The 21,749-nt window shown below is 35.4% G+C and overlaps 1 protein-coding gene across 1 annotated transcript in view; it reads left to right on the forward strand.

Moving 5' to 3' along the window:
- LOC141547998 (maestro heat-like repeat family member 5) overlaps nt 1-13,303 on the forward strand; it is a 43,332-nt gene extending 30,029 nt beyond the window's left edge. The window contains exons 7-12 of the mRNA XM_074276774.1: nt 201-347; nt 4,335-4,457; nt 9,455-9,534; nt 10,404-10,539; nt 11,946-12,041; nt 13,292-13,303. Coding sequence (XP_074132875.1) covers nt 201-347; nt 4,335-4,457; nt 9,455-9,534; nt 10,404-10,539; nt 11,946-12,041; nt 13,292-13,303 — 594 coding nt within the window. The remainder of the gene's footprint in view (nt 1-200; nt 348-4,334; nt 4,458-9,454; nt 9,535-10,403; nt 10,540-11,945; nt 12,042-13,291) is intronic.
- Nucleotides 13,304-21,749: the final 8,446 nt, after the last annotated feature.

Below are 21,749 nucleotides of genomic sequence, written 5' to 3' on the forward strand. Positions count from 1 at the left end.
CACACACACACACAGATACAGAGAGACAGAGACAGAAAGAGACAGAGAGGGAGGGAGGCGAGAGAGAAAGAGAAAGACACACACAAAGAGACAGAGACAGAGACACAGAGAGAGACAGAGGAAGACAGAAAGGTTCCCTGATTCCCAGTTAGACCCTCTCTTTGCTACCTGACAGTTCTTTGTCTTCTCCTTCATGGCAGGTCATGCATGACATTTATTGGAAGTGGGCAAGCAGTACAGCCCTCCTATGCTACGGGCAGATGGCCATCCATGCCAAGAATAGCAGCCTCCCGTGGGTAGACAAAATCATGTCCAAGATGGTGTATTACTTCAACTACAGCAAATATGTAGGCTTCTCTGTCTTATTCTTTGGGCCAGCAAATACCCCAGTCTCCCTTCCTTCCCATCCCCACCTATCAGCCAGAGCAACCACTGGGGATCCTTGTGAAAAGCAGCCCTGGATAGCTAACCGTGTAGGGGCTTGATACAGACTTTGAAGATTTGTGGCTTAGGGTTCATAATGGCTTCCATATTTCATTATTAAGTATTTCTATGATCATTATGCACAACAATCATGTGACAAGGACTGTGATTATCAAGATGGAAGTAATGAGGTTCTGAGAGGGCCACTGACTTGCTCATGCTCCTCCAGCTATCGAGGGTCAGATTATTGCTTCAGTTCAGTTGTCTAAATCCTGTCTGACTCTTTGTGGCCCCACTGGGGGTTTTCATAGCAGAGATAGTGGAGAGGTTTGCCATTTCTTTCTTCAGCTCATTTTACAGATGAGGAAACTGAGGCAGATTGGGTTAAGTGACTTACCCAGGGTCACATAGCTGATAAGTATCTGAAGCCAGATTTCCACTTGGGTCTCAGGTGTTCTATTCATTGTGCCTTATAGCTGCCTCAATCCAAGACTTCTGACTCCAAGACCAATGAGCTTTCCATTGTTCCTTAACTACCTCTTAAATAAGAAGCTCCTTGAAGGGAGAAACTCAGTTTGCAGAGCTTCCTATGGAGTTTTCTTAGAGCCTTTAAAGGGCATATACGTACACACACACACACACACACACACACACACACATATATATATACATACATACACACATATATCATACTTATACATATGTAATATACATTACATATATAAAATATTATGCATTGTATTATAATATATAATATACTACATGTGTATACACATATATATTCAGCCTTGTGTTCTTATGCCTTTGGGAACCTGTTGTCCCTACTCTAGGGGCTTTCATATCTATGTAAGGAGACAGACACTGAATAATGAAACACTTATAAAATCATATACAACTCTATAGAACTTAGTGTCAACACAAACAGTACCAGCAGTAAGTGCTGTAAGAATTCAGAAAAGGGACTGATCAGTCATTCTGTTACTCCAGGATGGGGGGACCTGGTCAGGCAGTCCTGTAGTTAGAAGATCAGAGTTTAAGGCCTAGTTGTGAAAGTCATTAGTTATGTAACTTTAGCCAAGTGACTTCACTTCTCTGTGCCTCAGTTTCCTCATGTATAAAACTGGAGAAATAATATCCTCATTATTTTTCTCTAAGGGTTGTTGGGAAAGCTTTTTGAAAAGCTTAAAGTTTCATGAAAATGTAACTTAAAGGCATTGTTATTCATGGAAGAGATGGCATTTTAGCTGGTCCTTGAAGAATAGATAGAATTTGAATAAGCAGAGAAGTGAGAAGGTATTCCTGAAATCTGGGACCATGAGATCAAAATGAAAGGTATGGTCATGACATGAGTGAAAAATGAACGGCCACTTGCTGGGAATGATGTAGAGGGGAATTCTGTTTGAATACATATTGGATCCACTCTGTATTCCTTCCCAGTTATGAGATTCTGTGAGCATCATCACCACAAATATAACTTTATTATCTGTGTAGGAATACATTTTTATCTTTCTAGGATTCTTATAGCACTTCTGAGAGGTGAGCTTTTACAAACTGCATTCCTCCTCCTCCACTACCACTGCACATTCAAATGTTTTGATTATGCACCCTTATCAGACCCATAATATTTTTGGATATTCACTCATAATACTTGCACATTTATTTATTCAAAAGTTACTTAACACAATGAGAAACAATGTGGGCATGGTAAATAGAATTGATTTCATTTCTGACACATCCTGGATATTATTCAGTGTGATGTGGGAAAAAAGTCATTGAATTCTCAGAGCTCAGACAATTCTTTGAGACTGTAAGCTGCATAAAAGGTGTGTCTATAACTGCTCTGACAGAGGAAGTTTTTTCATCTGGGAGTTCCCTCTACCAATGATATCAGAGGACCCTGGGTCGTAACATACTACTTTAAAATGAAATGTACACAAAAAAAGAAATAAAAAAGATGAGACATATTTAATATCTTAATTTTACTTATTATTGGTAAAAAAAAACTTTTTAATATGGTCAGTAATGATAAAATTTTTGTAAGAGTAATATGATTTGACATGCTTCATCATTTTTAAAGAAATCAGTACTCCACCTGGGAAGAGAGCAAATTTGAAAATAATACTAATTTATTGGAAATTAACATTCATTTAATTGGACCAATGTAACTTTATAATTAGTTGAGGTGTGGGGTTAGGAGGAGGCAGAAGGAGAAAACTGGGGACTGAATAGAGAAATATAGATCTTATTGGGTAAAAGATAGATGTGGGATGTTGGAAATAGGATTTGAACCATCTTTTCATCTCAAATTACTTGATGACCAATTTGGAGTTGTTCTATACTGCCCCTACTTTAGATGCCACTGCTCTAGAAAACTTGGTATTATCCCCTTAAAATGGTTGTTTAATAGCATTACCCAGGATCATTGAATTATCTGTTTTTAGAATTCCAATAATTGTAGGAACATCAGAGGTTTGACTAATTTTAAATGATAAACTTTTATTATACACAACACAAGAATCAAGTAATGGGTCAAAACCACTAATAAGCATCTCTTTTCAATGGGAGTTATATTTGTCTAGGAATGATATTTACCATCACAATGCAAAAACAACAAGCAAATATGAATTGTTTTCTATCTTCGACTCTACAGAAAGTTTCGAAATTAAGTCAATTATTTATCCTTTATGTGATTCTACTTAGTGGATTGGATGATACGTTAATTTCCAATTTTGTATGAAGGAAAGAAGCAGCCAATGCAAAAAGGGAAATCAATGTACAGTAAGGCTGGAAAAGCAGATTGGGAAAATGCTGTGAAAGGCTGTAAGAGTCAAACAGAATAGTTTACAATCGATCATAGAATCAACAGGAAACTAAAAGTTATTGAGGAGGAAAGTGACACAGATAAGCTGAAGGAAAATCATATTATCAAGTTTGTGAGGATGAAATGAAGTGGAGAAAGACTTAAGGAAGAGAAAGCAATTAGGAGGCAATTGTAATAGTCCAGGAGAAGTTATAAGAGTCTGAAGTGGGATAGTGGCCATGGCAATGGAGAGATGGGGATGGATTTAAGAGATTGTGGAGATGAAAATATCAAGAGTTAGTAACCACTTGATAAAGTGAATGAAAGTGAGAAGTCAAGGATGACAGTAGGGTAACTGGATGATAGTTTTCTTACTGACACAGAGATATATGGAAGTGGGACAGGTTTAAAAGGAAAATATGTAATGAGATTGATAATGCATATTGCAATACCCATTCCTGCTCATCCAGTGAAACTCACTTTGTCACATCAAAGATGTTAGGCTTGAGGAAGGGCAATCAAGGCTCTTATTCACTCTATGGGCCCCTGAATCAAACTTGGGTTATAGATGTACATTCATTTTATTACATATTATGAATCATGTTTGGAGAGAAAAATCATAACAAAAAGGGGAAAACCACAAGAGAAAAATGTTTATTTTTCATTAATCCCTTCAATATTGATTATTTAAGGTCCCTTCTGGCTCTGAATCTGAGTCTATAACGCTATAGGCTTACATCTAAAACAGAAGAGGGAAAGCTGAGATCTTATACAGTTGAGGTGTGGGGTTAGGAGGAGGCAGAAGGAGAAAACTGGGGACTGAATAGAGAAATATAGATCTTATTGGGTAAAATATAGATGTGGGATGTTGGAAATAGGATTTGAACCAACTTTTCATGCTTGAATTACTTGATGACCAATTTGGAGTTGTTCTATACTGCCCCTACTTTAGATACCACTGCTCTAGAAAACTTAGTATTATCCCCTTAAAATGGTTGTTTAATAGCATTACCCAGGATCATTGAATTATCTGTTTTTAGAATTCCAATATTTGTAGGAACATCAGAGGTTTGACTTTTTTTTTTTTTTTTTGGTCTTTTGGATGGATTAGGATGAAGTCCTGAAAAGTAGTTTCCTCAGTGCCACAGTAAAGATTGCCATAATGCTCAAGAGAGAGAATTCAGGAAAGGGCTACATGTTCAAACAGATCCCAAATCTAATAGACTGTATACTGGTGAGTGATAACTCATTTATACCATGAAGACTATTCTTTCACCAAGACACAGGTTGGAAGGGAGATAATACTATTATGCAATTGGTCTTGAAATGAGAATTAATGGCCTTTCTTTGTCCAGTTATACATGGAAAGTTGGAAAGTCCATCAATTAATTTCTTTGAATCTCAGAGGTTTTTTTTAATTTGTAAAATTATGTTAATGGTGGCAGTACCACAAAGATAAAAACATTAGGTCTGGAACTTGAGGATCTGAATTCAATTTTTTATTAAAACTTTTTATTTTCAAAATATATGCATGGATAATTTTTCAACATTGACCCTTGCAAAATCTTGTGTTCCAAATTTTCCCTCCCTTCCCCATCCCCTTCCCTAAATGGCAAGTAATCTAATATATGTTAAACATGTTAAAATATATATGTTAAATCCAATATATGTATAGATATTTATATAGTTATTGTGCTGCACATGTAAAATCAGATCAAAAAGGAAAAAAATGAAAAAGAAAACAAAATGCAAGTGAGCAACAACAAAAAGAGTGAAAATGCTATGTTGTAATTCATACTCAGTTCCCACAGTCCACTCCGGGTGTAGATGGCTCTCTTCCTCACAAGATCAATGCAACTGGCCTCAATCATCTCACTGTTGAAAAGAGCCATGTCCATCAGAATTGCTCATAATATAATCTTCTTGTTGTTGTGTACATTGATCTCCTGGGGTTCTGCTCACCCCATAATAATAATAATCATCATCTGCTGATTGTTTCTTATAACAATAATATTCATAATATTCATTTACCATAACTTATTCTGATATTCTCTAATTGATAGACATCTATTCAGTTTCCAGTTCCTTGCCACTACAAAAAGGGCTAATACAAACATTTTTGCACATGCACTTTATGACTCTTTGGGATACAAGCCTAGTATTAACTCTGCTGGATCAAAGGGTATGTACAGTTTGATAGCAAATACTGATTTGATAGCAAAACTATCCACATGTAATGGAAGGTATGAAAACTAGCACAAAGCCACAATGTAAGACCTAGAAATAGGTCTAGAATTAAGAAACTAGAAATAAGAGTAAAGAAATACTATAAGTTAAGAGAAACCCAAGAAGCAAACCTAGAAGAAGCTGTTTTCCATCAACTGAAAGCAGAATCTCAAAGAAAAAAAATGGTATTGTGAAAGGGACTAAAAAAAAGGGGGATAGAGGAAAATGAAGTAAGTGATGAAATCTAAATAGAAAACAAGAGAGAGAAAAATGGAAGGAGAATACATATCTTGGAAAAGAAAGTAAAAAAACTTTGCAAAAATTGCAGTCCCTAAAAAAAACAGAATTGAGAAATGAGAATTCAATGACTCCATAAATCAATAAACAAAAAACAGAATGGAGTCAAAAGATTGAAAAATAGAAGAAAATGTAAAATGTAAAGTATCCTCTATCAAAATCAAAATAGATCAAGAGGAAATAAACATTAAATCATTAAAAGAATGATTAAATGCCCTAAAAACTTTCACCAAGCAAAAAACCTGGATACCATACTTTGATAAATCATAAAAGAAAACTTCTCAAATCTATTAGAACAAGAGGACAAAATGGAAATAAAAAAAAAGGATGCATTATATCCTCAAAGAAATCTCAAGCTAAAAAGTCCCATAAGTGTCATAAGCCAAAATTAATTGTTTCCAAGCCAAGAAAAAATATTAGAGTCAAAAAGAGTTCCTTTACCAAAGAGCTACAGTTAAGATTGTGATTATGCAATGACTCTGCGGCACCTACATATAAATGAAAAAATCTTGAATTACATTCCAAAGCAAAAAGATAAGGATTTATATCCAAGAATAACACCTTGAAAAACAGAAAAATCCTAAATGAGGGAAAAAATGGAATTTTGGTAACAAAAGAGAACGTTCAAGTGAAAAGGCCACAGTTGATTAGAATCTTAAAATGTAAACACAGTAAACTAAAAATATAGAATGGTAAATTCAATTGAGCGATTGATTGGAAAGGGCTAAATGGTGATGAAGTATTTACAGGCTCATATGTTGGGAAAAAAGAATGACTTCACTATTTCTAAGGATTACAGAGTAAGTGAAGTAACATATAAATAAGAGGGTTTTATTCTATCTGGTTCCGAAAAGGAAGAAAAGAATGTGGGGAAAGGAGTACTCAAAGGAAGAGACAAAAGGGGAGGGAAGAAATACCAGAGGTTTTCAAATTATGGCCTGTGGGCCACATGCTGCCCTGGGGATGTTTATGGGACCGCCCAGTTATGGCAAATGGGCTGAGGGGCAGAGACATGTGAGTTTTTGTTTTTACTATAGTCCAGCCCTCCCACACTCTGAGGGACAGTGAACTGGTCCCCTATTTAAAAAGTTTGAGGATCACTGAAATAGACTATTCTGAATCATTGGAAAGAGGAAGACAAAAAGGAAGAGGGGGAAGAAACAAACAAACATAGAAAGGAAAAAATTAGTGGATGTGAGAACAGTAAATGCCCAATTCAGAATTATAACTGTGAGTTTGATGGACTTATCATAAAATGGAATATAGCCAAATTGATTAGAAAGCAGAATCCAACAGTATGTTACTTAGAAGAAACATGATTGAAACATAAATATTCAATAAGAACCAAAATGAGAGGCTGGAATCGAATTTATCATACCACAGGAGAATTTTAAAAAGGTCTCTCAGACAAGCCAATAGAAAAAACAGATATGGTTAGAAAAAATAAGTAGGGAATACAGGATTGTTTCAGAAATGAAGCCATAAACATAAACAAAGAGGAAACAAAATTATCTATTTTTGAGGTTAACATGATAGCTAGACCCTAGAGATTCAGCTCAAATTGAAAACATAGTAGCCAAATGATGAAGTAGGATATAAAATAAATTCCCCAAATCATTATTCTTCTAAATATTATCTTCTCCAAATACTTGGACTAGATTAAAACAATTCTGTTATAAAAACCACAGACTATATAAAATATATTGGAGTCTACCTACCATAAAACACATAGGAAGCATGTGAATACAACCACAAAATACTCTTTTAGAAATAAAGACAGACAAATACAAAGAGTCATATAAGATGAAAAGACATAACTGTGTTATGGTATGTACTATTGGCAAGAATAACCATACTGACATCGCTATTCCATTAAAGTCTGGAAGTATCTCTTTTTTTTTTTTTTTTACAGAACTGCATTAAGTACACAGACATGCACAAATATACTTGCAAAAGAGCCAATAATTATGTGTGTGTATACACATACATGTAATTATTAATATCTAAATTCTGCTCAGTTTAATACAATATAGAAAGTTTAGTACTGGTCCTCACAGAACAAACATATGGTTTAATAGGGAGTTTAAGGCACTGATGGAAAATAAAAATATGTAATATTCCATGATAACAACTTGGGTATAGTGTGCAGGTGGGATGTGAGTCCAGAGGTATGAGGAGCTCTGGATGTGGAAAATCCCTACAAAACACCTCGCTCAGCAGATTCTTTATATTTTACAATCTAGTGAACAGCTAGGGCCTTAAAAATTTAGTGGCTTGCACATGGTAATATAGCTATCATATGTTAACAACTTAGCCCATTTCTTTTGCACCCCTTGGATGACCCTGTATCTATTATGCCATGTTGCTTCTAATTACTGTTAAGGAAGTGTGAAATGAAGTGCTAAGTGAAATTCAACAAGGAAGGTTGATACAGATAGGATAGAGAATCAATAAAATTTCAAGGAGGACTTAGCATTTGAGTTTAACATAAAAAAGATAGTACTTTAACAGACAAAAATGGGAAAGGGGGAATATTCTAGGTGGAGGGAAATGTCTGAGCAAAAGCAAAGTTCAGAGATCACAGAACATGCTTAGTGGGTTAACATGAAACAAGCCTGGAAAGGTATAGAGCAATATTAGATTTTGGAAAACCTTGGCTGCCTGTCAAAGGTCTCTGAACTATATTTGCTAGGATTTAGAAAACCGTTAATGATTTTTAAGCAGAGAAGTTACTTGACCAGAGCTGCAAATCTGGAAGGGTATGGAAGATAAAGGAGTGAAGGTGGAAGAGTGGAAGCAGGAATACAAAGATTTATTTAAAGCTTACTATGTGCAATGTGCAAAAGTTAGGTTGATTGAGGGGACCATTTAGCTGCCACAGTACTCTTCCTAAGGCATAGGTTTCTGACTATGTCACTCATCCTATTTAATAAACTCCAAGGATTCTCAATTACTTCTCAGATCAAATATAAAATCCAGTTTACCCCCATCTCTTATTTTACAATACAGTGACTCTGGCCTCATTGCTATTACTCATACAAGACATCATATAAGACACTCTGTTCTTAATTGTACATTTTTCACTGGCTGTTCCCCAAGTCTGGAACTTTCTTCTTCCTTTTCTCTGCCTTGTATCTTCCTTCAAATCTCATCTCAAATCCCGCCTTTTGCAAGAGGTCTTTCCAGGTGTTCTCCCCTCCCTCCAACATCCCCATTCTCAATACTTTCTCTTTGAGATTGCTCCCTGTTTATTCTGTATATATCCTGGATGCAAATAGTTGTTTGCATCTTGTCTCCCCTATTAGAATGTGAACTCTTTGAGGACAGAAATGATTTTTGCCTTTCTTTGTAGGCCACAGTGCCTAGAATATAGTAATCATTTAATAAATACTTATCAACTTCATTTGAGGGTAGGTCTGAGGAAGACGCAAGTCTTTTTTCCCCATGGAGTAGCTAAGGTCAATATTGAGAAACCAACTAACAGCGGGTTAATCGTAAGAGGATGTATGTATTTATTTATTTGGTTACTGAAATTCATGATACTATCTACCTAGTCATAATGTATTTGTAATGTAATCTGCATATGGAAAAGCTTCTACACTGATGAAATGACAGATTCTGGCAAGTGTTTAGAGATACTGAGGAAAATAATCCAAGGTAGGAGACAGAACTCTGCTCTTCTCACTAATTTGACTTTGTCATTCTCAGATCATCTTCCAGAAGGAACCTCAAGAATTTTTTGATTCATATTTTCAGCAGAAGAGCCTACAAGTTATCAGCACATTGAGGTATTTATTCCCTTCAGGACCATAAACATTAGTTATTTATATAAAATTCAAAGCCAGAAAGCTCGGCTAGGACCCTACCCTTCCAAGCACAGGCAGATAAAGGAAGAAGGGCCTATGGCCATGAATGGGGAGGTAGGAATATTGAGGTCCAAGCTTTGGGCTCTGTTCTTGTTATTTTGGGTTCTGGCCACAGAATGACTTCTCCATCTCTCACTGAGCCATAACTCCAGCTGTAGATTTGTCTTTAATTCTGGCTGCAGTTTGAATTCTAACTCAGGTCCCAACTTAGCCACTGGTTCTAACCATGGTCATAGTCTGACCCTACACTGAGACTTAACTTTGGTCTCAGATTTGGCTCTAATCTCTCCTTATCCTACCAGCTATCTCACAAATATCTGCTGTGAGTCCCCAAATAGAATAGGTGTTTGTCCTATTCAGTCAGTAAATTAGGCACCTATTATCTGTTCTTAAGCACAGGTTTGACAATGTCACTCTCCTACTTAATAAACTCCATCTTGCTCCCTGTTGTAGCTTATACTCTTTAATAGTATTATTAAACTTCATCATTTAATTTTTAAAAATGATATACTTTTAGATTTTAAGTTATTTTCCATTTTAACTCTCTATTCTAGGAATCACATGCATTAGTAGAGACAATTTTCTCACTTGTACCCAATACCAGTGAAATTCCATGACAGCTCGATCTCCTTATCAGCATCCCTATCTTCATCCCTATTCCCTATCCTCAGCCTTCTCATGGACCCTATATCTATGCATGTCTCCTATGTCTTCAGTGAGGCAGGAATCTTATTTTTTGATATCTTTATCCTATCATTGAATATATTTTGTTTGTGTGTCTCTTGCCTCAGCTCCCTACAACCAGGTCTCAGTACAAAGGTCAAAACTAAAGTGCTCAGGATCTGCTTTGAAAGCCTGTTCGTTCTTCCAGCCACAGAGATGTTAGCAGGCAATCTGTCTGGTCAGGACATTCCACCTGGTATTGAGGTGATATAATAGTGCTCCCTGCTGAAGTCACATGGCAAGGTCTGGCAATTGGGAGATGACTAAAACTGGAGATCGATTGGGTCTGTGGGAGAGTTGAGCACCCCTTGGTTAAGTATATAAATGGAGACTTCTGTGATGGACTTGAAAGAGTACTTACTAGATTTGAAGTCAGAAAACCTAGGTTGGAATCTGTGTTTTGCTACCTATTTACCTATGTGATTTGTGGGAGTCACCTTGACTGTTAATTTTCATCATATATAATCTGAAGGGATTTAACAAAATGGCCAATTGATGTTAAATTCTATGTTCCAATGGTCCAAGGGACTTTGGTGAGCAAGGGAAGAGACAGTGTGTTGCAAGAACTGACAGTCAGGAAACCTAAGATTAGGTCCAAAATTTCTACTTGTGAGAAATTGGGCTAGAACCTTTGGAAATAACAAAGTGCTTTGGAGATGCAATAGATTATGATTACTAGAAGAATTTTTTTTCAACTGGAAAGGCTATTAGACACTGAGAGGACTAGGCTGGATCCATTTTGTCTGAAAATCCTTAAAACATCTTCCCCGGAAAGCTGGGCATTTCTGTAACCTCATATATTTACAAAGCATTTACCTCACAAATACCCTTCAAGGCAAGGATAATTAAGATCATCTCCATTTTATGAATGAGAAAATTGAGGCTTGAAGAAATTCACTGACTTTTCCATAGTCATACACTAAGTATTAAAAAAGGAATTAGACTCTCGTTCTCTTGACTATAAGATAGGCATTTGTAATAAAATATGCTGTATCTAAAAATTAATTAATGATTTTTTTATAAAGTACTCATTTATTCATTTGACTAATTAAATTCCTGATATATTATAGATACTGGAAGAGATATAAAGATGGAGTAAAAATCTTGGAGACTACAAGACATTTACAAATAACAGATAAAAACAATATAAGATAAATACATAAAGGAGGTACCAAGTGCTATGTGATATTTGAGGGCAGAAAGAACATTGTAAGAATATACACTGAATAGACACCTTCTTTTGTTAGTCTTCAGGGATAGAATAAGATAGGAGTTGGGGAGACTACTGATGAAGAGCTCCTGTGGCTTCTTCAGAGCAGATATGACTCATAGGATTACAGGATAATAGATTTAGAGCTAGAAGGAAACATGTAATGTAATCACCTTTTTTACAGATGATGAAACTAAGATTCAGAGAGGTCAAACAATTTCCTTAAGAGGTTAAACAATTTACTTAAGGTAACATAAGTAGGAAATGACAGGATTGGAATTTCAAAGTGACTTCCATATCCACACCCAGCCCTCATTGTCCTTCTTTCCCACCTTGTCTCTGTCAAGCCAGGCTTTGAGATGCTAGAAATGACTAAACAGTTTTGTTTTTCTGCATGTAGAGCCTGCATAACAAGACTATGGAGAACCTTGATCAGCTTCTCCAGAGTTTCCTTTCTGAGAATGAGACAATGGAAGAGCTCCAGTTTCTCCTGCAGGTGAGAGATGGAAGTGATGACATCAGCAAATGGCCCCAGTCCTTCTCCATATCTCTCCCTCCCCTTTTAACAAAGGCTCATTATACATTCAAGCTTTATCTCTTTTTGGATGAGAAATATCAAATACAGATTTGTATACAGGTGTTTATAAGTAACCAGAAATCTTGGCTGTGCATTAGTCTGATTGAATTTGTTAGTTTTACTTTGGCTTTTAGTACTGTAAAGTACTATAAAGATGAGGATGAGTAATTCAAGATCTGTGATGCTTTTGAACATAACCTCTCTCTCTGATAAGAGTTAGGTAAGGGTATCTAAATGAAATTAGGGTTAATTGAGATCTAGTGGCAGGTTTGGGGTACAGGGAGTCAAATAGAGCTCCCCTGCAACCCCCTTGGATTTAGCGCAAGGATACAGAGTTAAATGAAGTCTAGTAGTAGCACAAGAGTTCTCTGTAAGGGAATTTACAGACCTGAAAACCTAGATTAATAAAAGAAGTTTATTTTGGGGTTTGGAAGTAAGGTTAAAGGTAGAAAGATGCCAGGGCCAGGGCTGGCACCAGGCGGACAGGAACCCTTGGCATAGCCGGCATATGCTATGTTTGGGGGCTCCTGAAAAGAGTGGGCTCCAGGGTTCCCCTTTTTATAATGGGGGCTTTTGGTAATCTTGAAGGCCAGTGGAGTCCCATGTTGGCTCCTGGCTGGTTTTGGCCAGGGTTAGAATTTGAATAGAATTCAATGGGTTTTTAGATAAGGAACTGTTTGTGCTGGGGTGGGGGTTGGGGAAACCTGAGCAGATCATTAGAATGGAGGCTGGGACAGCCCAAGTTAGCTCAGATCCAGTGGAGGCTTGGAAAGCCTGGATATCTCCCATTGGGATTCATGGGAGTTGGGAATTAGAAAGGAATCTTAAGCCACACCATCTCCCCCTTTTCCAAATTCCTCCTTGCTTTAAATGAGGAGTTCAGAGTTCTAGTCTCATTGTGATGATTTGGTATGGACCTAAGAATGAGTTTTCCCATGAAGTGAATACTATAAATTATGCTTAGGGGGAAAAATGTGTTTAGACTCTGTACATAGAAGGGTTTAGTAGGCATTGGGGCTTTAATAGACTAACAGGAAAATCTAATCCGTATTTCTAAAATTATTGTGCAATATCTCTTCCCTTTCTCAGTTGAACTCCTAAAAACAAACAAACAAATCCTGTCTATATTTGTTGACTCCATTTCCTTTCCTTTTAGTCTCTTATTGTAGTCTGGCTCTTAACCTCAATATTAAAATGAAACTATTCTCTCTGAAGTTACAAGTGATCTCTTGCTTACTAAAGCTTATGTCTTTCTCTATCCTACTTCTTTTAGACCATTCTGCAGCTTTTTACACCATTAACCACCTTCTTTTTCTGGTCTCTTTATCCTTTCTGAGTTTTCCTTTCTTCAATTTCTCTATTTCCCTACTTACCCAGGTGCTCTTTCTTAATCTCCTTTGTGAAATCTTTATCCATGTCCCATCAGCAACAGTGGATACTCCTAAGAATCTTCTTTCTTTATATTTTCTCTTTTGGTGACTTCATCAGCTTCCATTATCATCTCTATACAGATGATTAACATATTGATATATCCAGCTCAGCCTTTCTCCTGAGTTCTAATTCTATATAACTCTCTATTGGATATTTTAAATTGGGTAACTTAAAGAGATCTCAAATGTAATGAAACAGAACTCATTTTCTTCCTTTACAAACTTCTCTCCTTTACAAAACTTCTTTCTTTATTTCTAGTGCAACAATATTTTTCCTTTTCTTCTTCTTTTGCTGAGAAAGTCAGGGTTAAGTGACTTGTCAAGGTTCACATAGGTAGTAAGCATCTGAGGTCAAATTTGAACTCAGGTCTTCCTGACTCTGGATCTGGTACTTTATCTAGTTGCACCAGTAATATTTTTCCAGTCCCTAGGTAGATCAGTTATCCTTAACTTCTTATTCTCATTCAATCTATATAAACCCAAAGTTACTAAATATTTAAGTTTCTACCTTCTATATTTGACTCCTCTGACTACTCATAGGACCACTGCTTTGATTGATTCAGATTCTCATCACATCTCATCGACTATTGCAATGGTGCTTCAAGTTGGTCTTGTTCAGTTCTAATCTATTCTTGACAGAGCTGCAAAAATGATTTTTTTAAAAGCTTAGATTTGATCATAACTTCCTCTTTTCTTAGAATAAAAGATAAATGCCTTGGGTTGGCTTTTGAAGCCCTCCAAAAACTGGCCCCAATCTAATTTTTTCCAGCCTAATTAATCTCCTCTCCACATTTTATGGTCCTGCCAGATTGGCCTTCATATTGGCCTTTACATATATGGATCCATCTTCCATCTCTGTTCCTTTGTACTAGCTGCATTTTGTACCTGGAATGTACTGCATCCTCATGTCCCCACGTAGAATCCTTGACTTCCTTCAAAGTTTTTGCCACTTTCTACATGAAAATTTTCCTGATTTCCCCAATTACTAGAGCCCTATTTTCTTGCCTTGTATTTAACTACTTTGTATTTTATTTTGTAAGGAAGGGGATGGATTGCAATCCAGACAGGTCTGGAGTCAGGAAAAGACTCACCTTCCTCAGTTCAAATCTGGCCTCAGACCCTTCCTAGCTTTGTGATCTTGGCCAAGTCACTTGGACCTTGTTTACCTTTGTTTCCTCATCTGTAAAATATGCTGGAGAAGAAAATGATAAACCACTCTAGTATCTTTGCCAAGAAAACCCCAAATAGTGTCACAGAGTCAGACATGATTGAACATCAAAAATATATTTTTTATTTATCCTGTATCTATTTTCATATATACATATTATCTCTTCCATTAATAATAGGTTGCATTTATATTGCAGTATATATGCAAAATACTTTGCATATATTATCTCATTGGATCTTGAGAGTAAAGATTATTTCCCTTTTTGTTTTTGTATCTTGAAATCTAACACAGTGCCTGGTACATAGCAGGTGTTTAATACATGCTTGTTGGTTGATTGAGTTGGGAAGATAATAAGTTCTTATATATAGGATTTTAAAGTTTGCATGATATTCCCTAGATCTCTTCCAAATAAGAAGAGTCTGAAGTTTTTTTTCCCCATTTTTGAAATTTTATAACTTCATTGTCAGAGGACTACAGGTGGACTTGCTATCTGGAGACCCTCTCTGCACCTCACAGCAATCTGACCACTTAATGAGATAACTTAAATAGTGCTTTTTCAAACATGAAGTCGTTACCTTAGCTCATTAGTGACATCATAGCCTCACAGAATTTCATATTTGGAAAGGATCTTAGAAGCCATCAATTCTAACCCATACTGAAACCTGAATTTCCTCCATAATATATATATATATATTTATATATATATATATAGATATATATAGATATATATAATCTATATATATCTATATATATATATATATCCTTATTTAAAGACTTCTAGTGACATGCTACCCATTAATAGCAGTCCATTGTACTTTTGTCTAGCTCTAATTATTATACAGGATTTTCTGACATCAAATTTAAATTTTCTGAAGCCATATAGAATGTGTCTATTCACTCTTTCATTTACTTGTCCTTATTATTATCTAGTCCCACTCCCAATGAATCAATCAACAAGTATTTGTTTATCATTCTCTATGTGCCAGGCACTGTTAGGTTCCAGGATCCAACAAATAATTGAAGACCCCTAATACTTCCCCATCACATATATTTGTTTAGTTTCCTCTCTTCACCTAGACGATATATTTCCTGAAAACTGGAACAATTCTATCCTACTTTTTTTCCCAAAGAAATTCTCTTCAATAAACAGAGCATGTTCTTTCTTCTTATACAGGTTCCCTGCAAGTTACAAAGTCTAAGGCCTCCATCTATCTCCTAATCTGTATTCTTTTTTTAATTTTATTTTGTTTTTTGTTAATTTTTATAATTATAACATTTTCTTTGACAGTACATATGCAGAGGTAATTTTTTTTTTTACAACATTATCCCTTGTACTCCCTTCTGTTCTGAGTTTTTCCCCTCCTTCCTTCCACCCCCTCCCCTAGAAGGCAGGCATTCCCATACATATTAAATATCTTATAGTTATATCCTAGGTACAATATGTATGTGCAGAACCGAATTTTGTTGTTGTTGTTGTTGCAAAGGAAGGATTGTATTCGCAAGGTAAAAATAATCTGGGAAGAGAAAACAAAACAAAACAAAACAAAACAAAACAATGCTCACAATTTACACTCATTTCCCAGTGTTCCTTTTCTGCTTGTAGCTGATTCTGTCCATCATTGATCAATTGGAATTGGATTAGCTCTTCTCTACGTTGAAAATATCCACTTCCATCAGAATATATCCTCATACAGTATCATTGTTGAAGTGAATAATGATCCCCTAGTTCTGCTCGTTTCACTCAGCTATCAGTTGATGTAAGTCTCTCCAAGCTTCTCTGTATTCCTCCTGTTGGTCATTTCTTACAGAACAATAATATTCCATAACATTCATATACCATAATTTACCCAACCATTCTCCAATTGATGGACATCCTTTCATTTTCCAGTTTCTAGCCACTATTAAAAGGGCTGCCACAAACATTTTGGCACATACAGGTCCCTTTCCCTTCTTTAGTATTTCCTTGGGATATAAGCCCAGTAGTAGTATGGCTGGGTCAAAGGGTATGCACATTTTGATAACTTTTTGGGCATAATTCCAGATTGCTCTCCAGAATGGTTGGATTCTTTCACAATTCCACCAACAATGCATCGGTGTCCCAGTTTTCCCACAGCCCCTCCAACATTCATTGTTATTTGTTCCTGTCATCTTAGCTAATCTGACAGGTGTGTAATGATATCTCAGAGTTGTCTTAATTTGCATTTCTCTGATCAGTAGTGATTTGGAACACTTTCATATGAGTGGAAATAGTTTTAATTTCATCATCTGAAAATTGTCTGTTCATATCCTTTGACCATTTATCAATTGGAGAATGGCTTGATTTCTTATAAATTAAAGTCAATTCTCTGTATTTGGAGATGAAGCCTTTATCAGAACCTTTAACTGTAAAAATGTTTTCCCAATTTGTTACTTCCCTTCTAATCTTGTTTGCATTAGTTTTGTTTGTGCAGAAACTTTTTAATTTGGTATAATCAAAATTTTCTATTTTGTGATCAATAATGATCTCTAGTTCTCCCTTGGACACAAACTCCTTCCTCCTCCACAAGTCTGAGAGATAAACCATCCTATGTTCCTCTAATTTATTTATGACTTCGTTCTTTATGCCTAAATCTTGGACCCATTTTGATTTTATCTAGTATGTGGTATTAAATGTGGGTCCATGCCTAGTTTCTGCCATATTAATTTCCAGTTTTCCCAGCAGTTTTTGTCAAATAATGAATTCTTATCCCAAAATTTGGGATCTTTGAGTTTGTCAAACATTAGATTGCTATTTTTATTCACTATCTTGCCCTGTGAACCTAACCTATGCCACTGATCAACTAGCCTATTTCTTAGCCAATACTAAATGGTTTTGGTGACTGTTGCTTTATAATACAGTTCTAGATCAGGTACAGCTAGACCACCTTCATTTAATTTTTTTTTCATTACTTCCCTTGAAATTCTTGACCTTTTGTTGTTCCATATGAATTCTGTTGTTATTTTTTCTAGGTCATTAAAATAGTTTCTTGGGAGTCTGATTGGTATAGCACTAAATAAATAGATTAGTTTAGGGAGTATTGTCATCTTAATTATATTTGCTCGGCCTATCCAAGAGCACTGAATGTCTTTCCAATTATTTAAATCTGATTTTATTTTTGTGGCAAGTGCTTCATAATTTTGCTCATATAATTCCTGACTTTCCTTTGGTAGATGGATTCCCAAATATTTTATAATATCGACCGTTATTTTGAATGGAATTTCTCTTTGTATTTCTTGCTGTTGGATTGTGTTGGTATAAAAATGTTGAGGATTTATGTGGATTTATTTTGTATCATGCAACTTTGCTAAAATTCTGAATTATTTCTAATAGCTTTTTAGCAGAGTCTTTGGGGTTCTCTAAGTATACCATCATGTCATCTGCAAAGAGTGATAGTTTGATTTCCTCATTTCCTACTCTAATTCCTTGAATCTCTTTCTCGGCTCTTATTGCCAAGGCTAGTGTTTCTAGTATTATATTGAATAGTAATGGTGATAGTGGGCAACCTTGTTTCACTCCTGATCTTACAGGGAAAGGTTCTAGTTTATCGCCATTACATATGATGTTTACTGAAGGTTTTAAATATATGCTCGTTCTTATTTTAAGGAATAGTCCATTTATTCCTATACTCTCAAGTGTTTTTAGTAGGAATGGATGTTGGATTTTTATCAAATGCCTTTTCTGCATCTATTGAGATGATCATATGGTTTTTATTAATTTGATTATTAATATGGTCAATTATACTAATAGTTTTCCTAATATTAAAACAGCCCTGCATTCCTGGTATAAATCCCACTTGGTCATAGTGTATTATCCTGGGGATGATTTTCTGAAGTCTATTTGCTAATATCTTATTTAAGATTTTAGCATCAATATTCATTAAGGAAATTGGTCTATAGTTTTCTTTCTCAGTTTTCAATCTACCTGGTTTTAGGTATCAGTACCATATCTGTGTCATAAAAGGAATTTGGTAGGACTCCTTCAATCCCTATTTTTTCAAATAGTTTACATAGCATTGGAGTTAGTTGTTCTTTAAATGTTTGGTAGAATTCACATGTAAATCCATCTGGTCCTGGGGACTTTTTCTTAGGAAGTTGGTTAATAGCTTGCTCTATTTCTTTTTCTGAGATGGGACTATTTAGACTACTTACTTCTTCCTCTGTTAATCTGGGCAAGCTATATTTTTGAAGGTATTCTTCCATTTCATTTAAGTTATTGAATTTATCAGCATAAAGTTGAGGAAAGTAGCTCCTAAGTATTGTTCTAATTTCCTCTTCATTAGTGGTGAGTTCTCCCTTTTCATTTTCAAGACTAACAATTTGCTTTTTCTCTTTCCTTTTTAAAATCAGGTTTACTAAGGGTTTGTCTATTTTGTTGGTTTTTTCATAGAACCAACTCTTAGTTTTACTAATTAATTCAATAGTTTTTTTACTTTCAATTTTATTCATCTCACCTTTTATTTTTTGAATTTCAAGTTTCGTGTTTGTCTGGGGGTTTTTAATTTGTTTCTTTTCTAGCAATTTTAGTTGTAAGCCCAATTTGTTGGCCCTCTCTTTCTCTATTTTATGCAAGTAGGCCTGTAGAGATATAAAACTTCCCCTTATTACTGCTTTGGCTGTATCCTACACATTTTGGTATGATGTGTCATTATTGTCATTTTCTTGGGTGAAGTTATTAATTATGTCTGTGATTTGCTGTTTTACCCAATCATTCTTTAGTATAAGATTATTTAGTTTCCAATTATTTTTTGGTCTATTTTCCCCTGGCTTTTTATTAAATGTTATTTTGATTGCATTGTGGTCTGAAAAGGATGCATTTACTATTTCTGCCTTCCTGCATTTGATTTTGAGGTTTTTATGCCCTAGTATATGATCAATTTTTGTATAGGTTCCATGAACTGCTGAGAAGAAAGTATACTCCTTTCTGTCTCCATTTAGCTTTCGCCAAAGATCTATCATATCAAACTTTTCTAGTATTCTATTTACCTCTTTGACTTATTTCTTATTTAAATAGTTGTTTGATTTATCTAATTCTGAGAGTGCAAGGTTGAGATCTCCCACTTCTATAGTTTTGCTGTCTATTTCTTCTTGCAGCTCTCTTAATTTCACTTTTAAGAATTTAGATGCTGCACCACTTGGTGCATATATGTTTAATATTGATACTGTTTCATTATTGATGCTACCCTTTAGCAGGATATAATGCCCTTCCTTATCTCTTTTAATTAGATCAATTTTTGTTTTTGCTTGATCTTAGATGAGGATGGCTACCCCTGCATTTTTGGCTTTGCCTGAAGCATAGTAGATTCTGCTCTACCCTTTTACTTTTAATTTGAATGTATTACCCTGTTTCAAGTGTGTTTCCTGTAAACAACTTATAGTAGGATTCTGACTTTTAATCCAGTCTGCTAACTGCTTTCTCTTTATGAGGCAGTTTGTCCCATTCACATTTATGGTTAGAATGTGTAATTCTATATTGCTTGCCATCCTATTAACCCCTGCTTATGCTTTTCCCCTTTTCTTCCCTCTTATCTCCCTACCCAGTATTCAACTTGTGAACACCACTTGCTTTTCACAGCCCTCCCTTTTTAGTATCCTTCCCCCACCTGAAAGTTCCTCCCCTTATTTTACCCCTTTTCCTCACAATTTCTGTATTTCCTTCCCCTTAGCTTACTCCTTCCCTCTCACTTTTCAATGAAGTGGAAGAAGTTTCACCATAAATCGAATATGTTTATTGATACACACTATGTTTATCTCCCTCCTTTCTTTCTCTCAGATATAATAGGTTACCTTTGCCTCTTCATGAGATGTAGTACCACCACTTTACACTTTTTTATGATATAATTTCCTTTCTACCTCCAGTTTCTAGGACAAATTATACATATGTTCTTTAGATATTTTTATGGCAGAAGTATAGTTCTCAAGATTTTTTTTTTTACCTTTTTAGAAATCTCTTGAGTTCTGTATTTCAAGATCAAACATTTTATGTAGGTCTGGTTTTTTCATCAAGAAAAGATGGAATTCATTTATCTCATTAAATGTCCATCTTCTTCCCTGGAAAACGATGGTCATTTTTGCTGGATAAGTTATTCTTGGCTGCATACCAAGTTCCTTAGCCTTTTGGAATATCATGTTCCAGGCCCTGCGTTCTTTTAATGTGGATGCTGCTAGATCCTGGGTTATCCTTATTGTGGCTCCTCCATATCTGAATATTTTTTCTAGCAGCTTCCAATATTTTTTCCTTTGTCTGATGGTTCTTGAACTTGGCCACTATATTTCTTGGCATTTTGATTTTAAGGTCCCTTTCAGTAGGTGATTGATGAATTTTTTCAATGTCTATTTTACCCTCTGTTTCCAAAACGTCTGGGCAGTTTTCTTTGATAATTTCCTCGAAAATAGTGTCCAAGCTCTTTTTTTCCTCACATTTTTCAGGAAGTCCGATTATTCTCAAATTGTTTGTCCTGGATCTGTTTTCTAGACCTGTTGTCTTTCTAATAAGGTACTTGACATTCTTTTCAATTGTTTTATTTCTCTGGTTTTGCTTGACTACCTCTTGGTTTCTCCTTGAGTCATTCATTTCTACTTGTTCGAGTCTAATTTTCAATGGTGTATTTTCTTCACTCACTTTTTAAATATCTTTTTGTAATTGTCCAAGTGTGTATTTAAGTGAGTTTTTTTCTTCTATGGAATTTTTTTCCATTTTATCCATTTTATTTTTTAGAGAGCTGATTTCTTTATCCAACTCCCTAATCCTGTTTTCCTTGGAGTTGTTTACCTTTTCCAATTCACTAATCCTGTTTTCCTTGGAATTGTTTACCTTTTCCAATTCGCTAATTTTGTTTCTCAATGATTTGATCTCTTTATCCACTCTGGATGACTTCTCCAGGCTCTCTTTCCAAGCTTCCCTTTCCTTTTCCAATTTCTCTTCTACCTCTCTTGTGAGAGCCTTTTTGATTTCCTCTATGAGAGTCTTATGTATTGAGGAGCAGATCATATCCCTCTTAGGGGATTCCTCTG

Source organism: Sminthopsis crassicaudata, chromosome 1, assembly GCF_048593235.1.
Source record: "Sminthopsis crassicaudata isolate SCR6 chromosome 1, ASM4859323v1, whole genome shotgun sequence".
Taxonomy (NCBI): domain Eukaryota; kingdom Metazoa; phylum Chordata; class Mammalia; order Dasyuromorphia; family Dasyuridae; genus Sminthopsis; species Sminthopsis crassicaudata.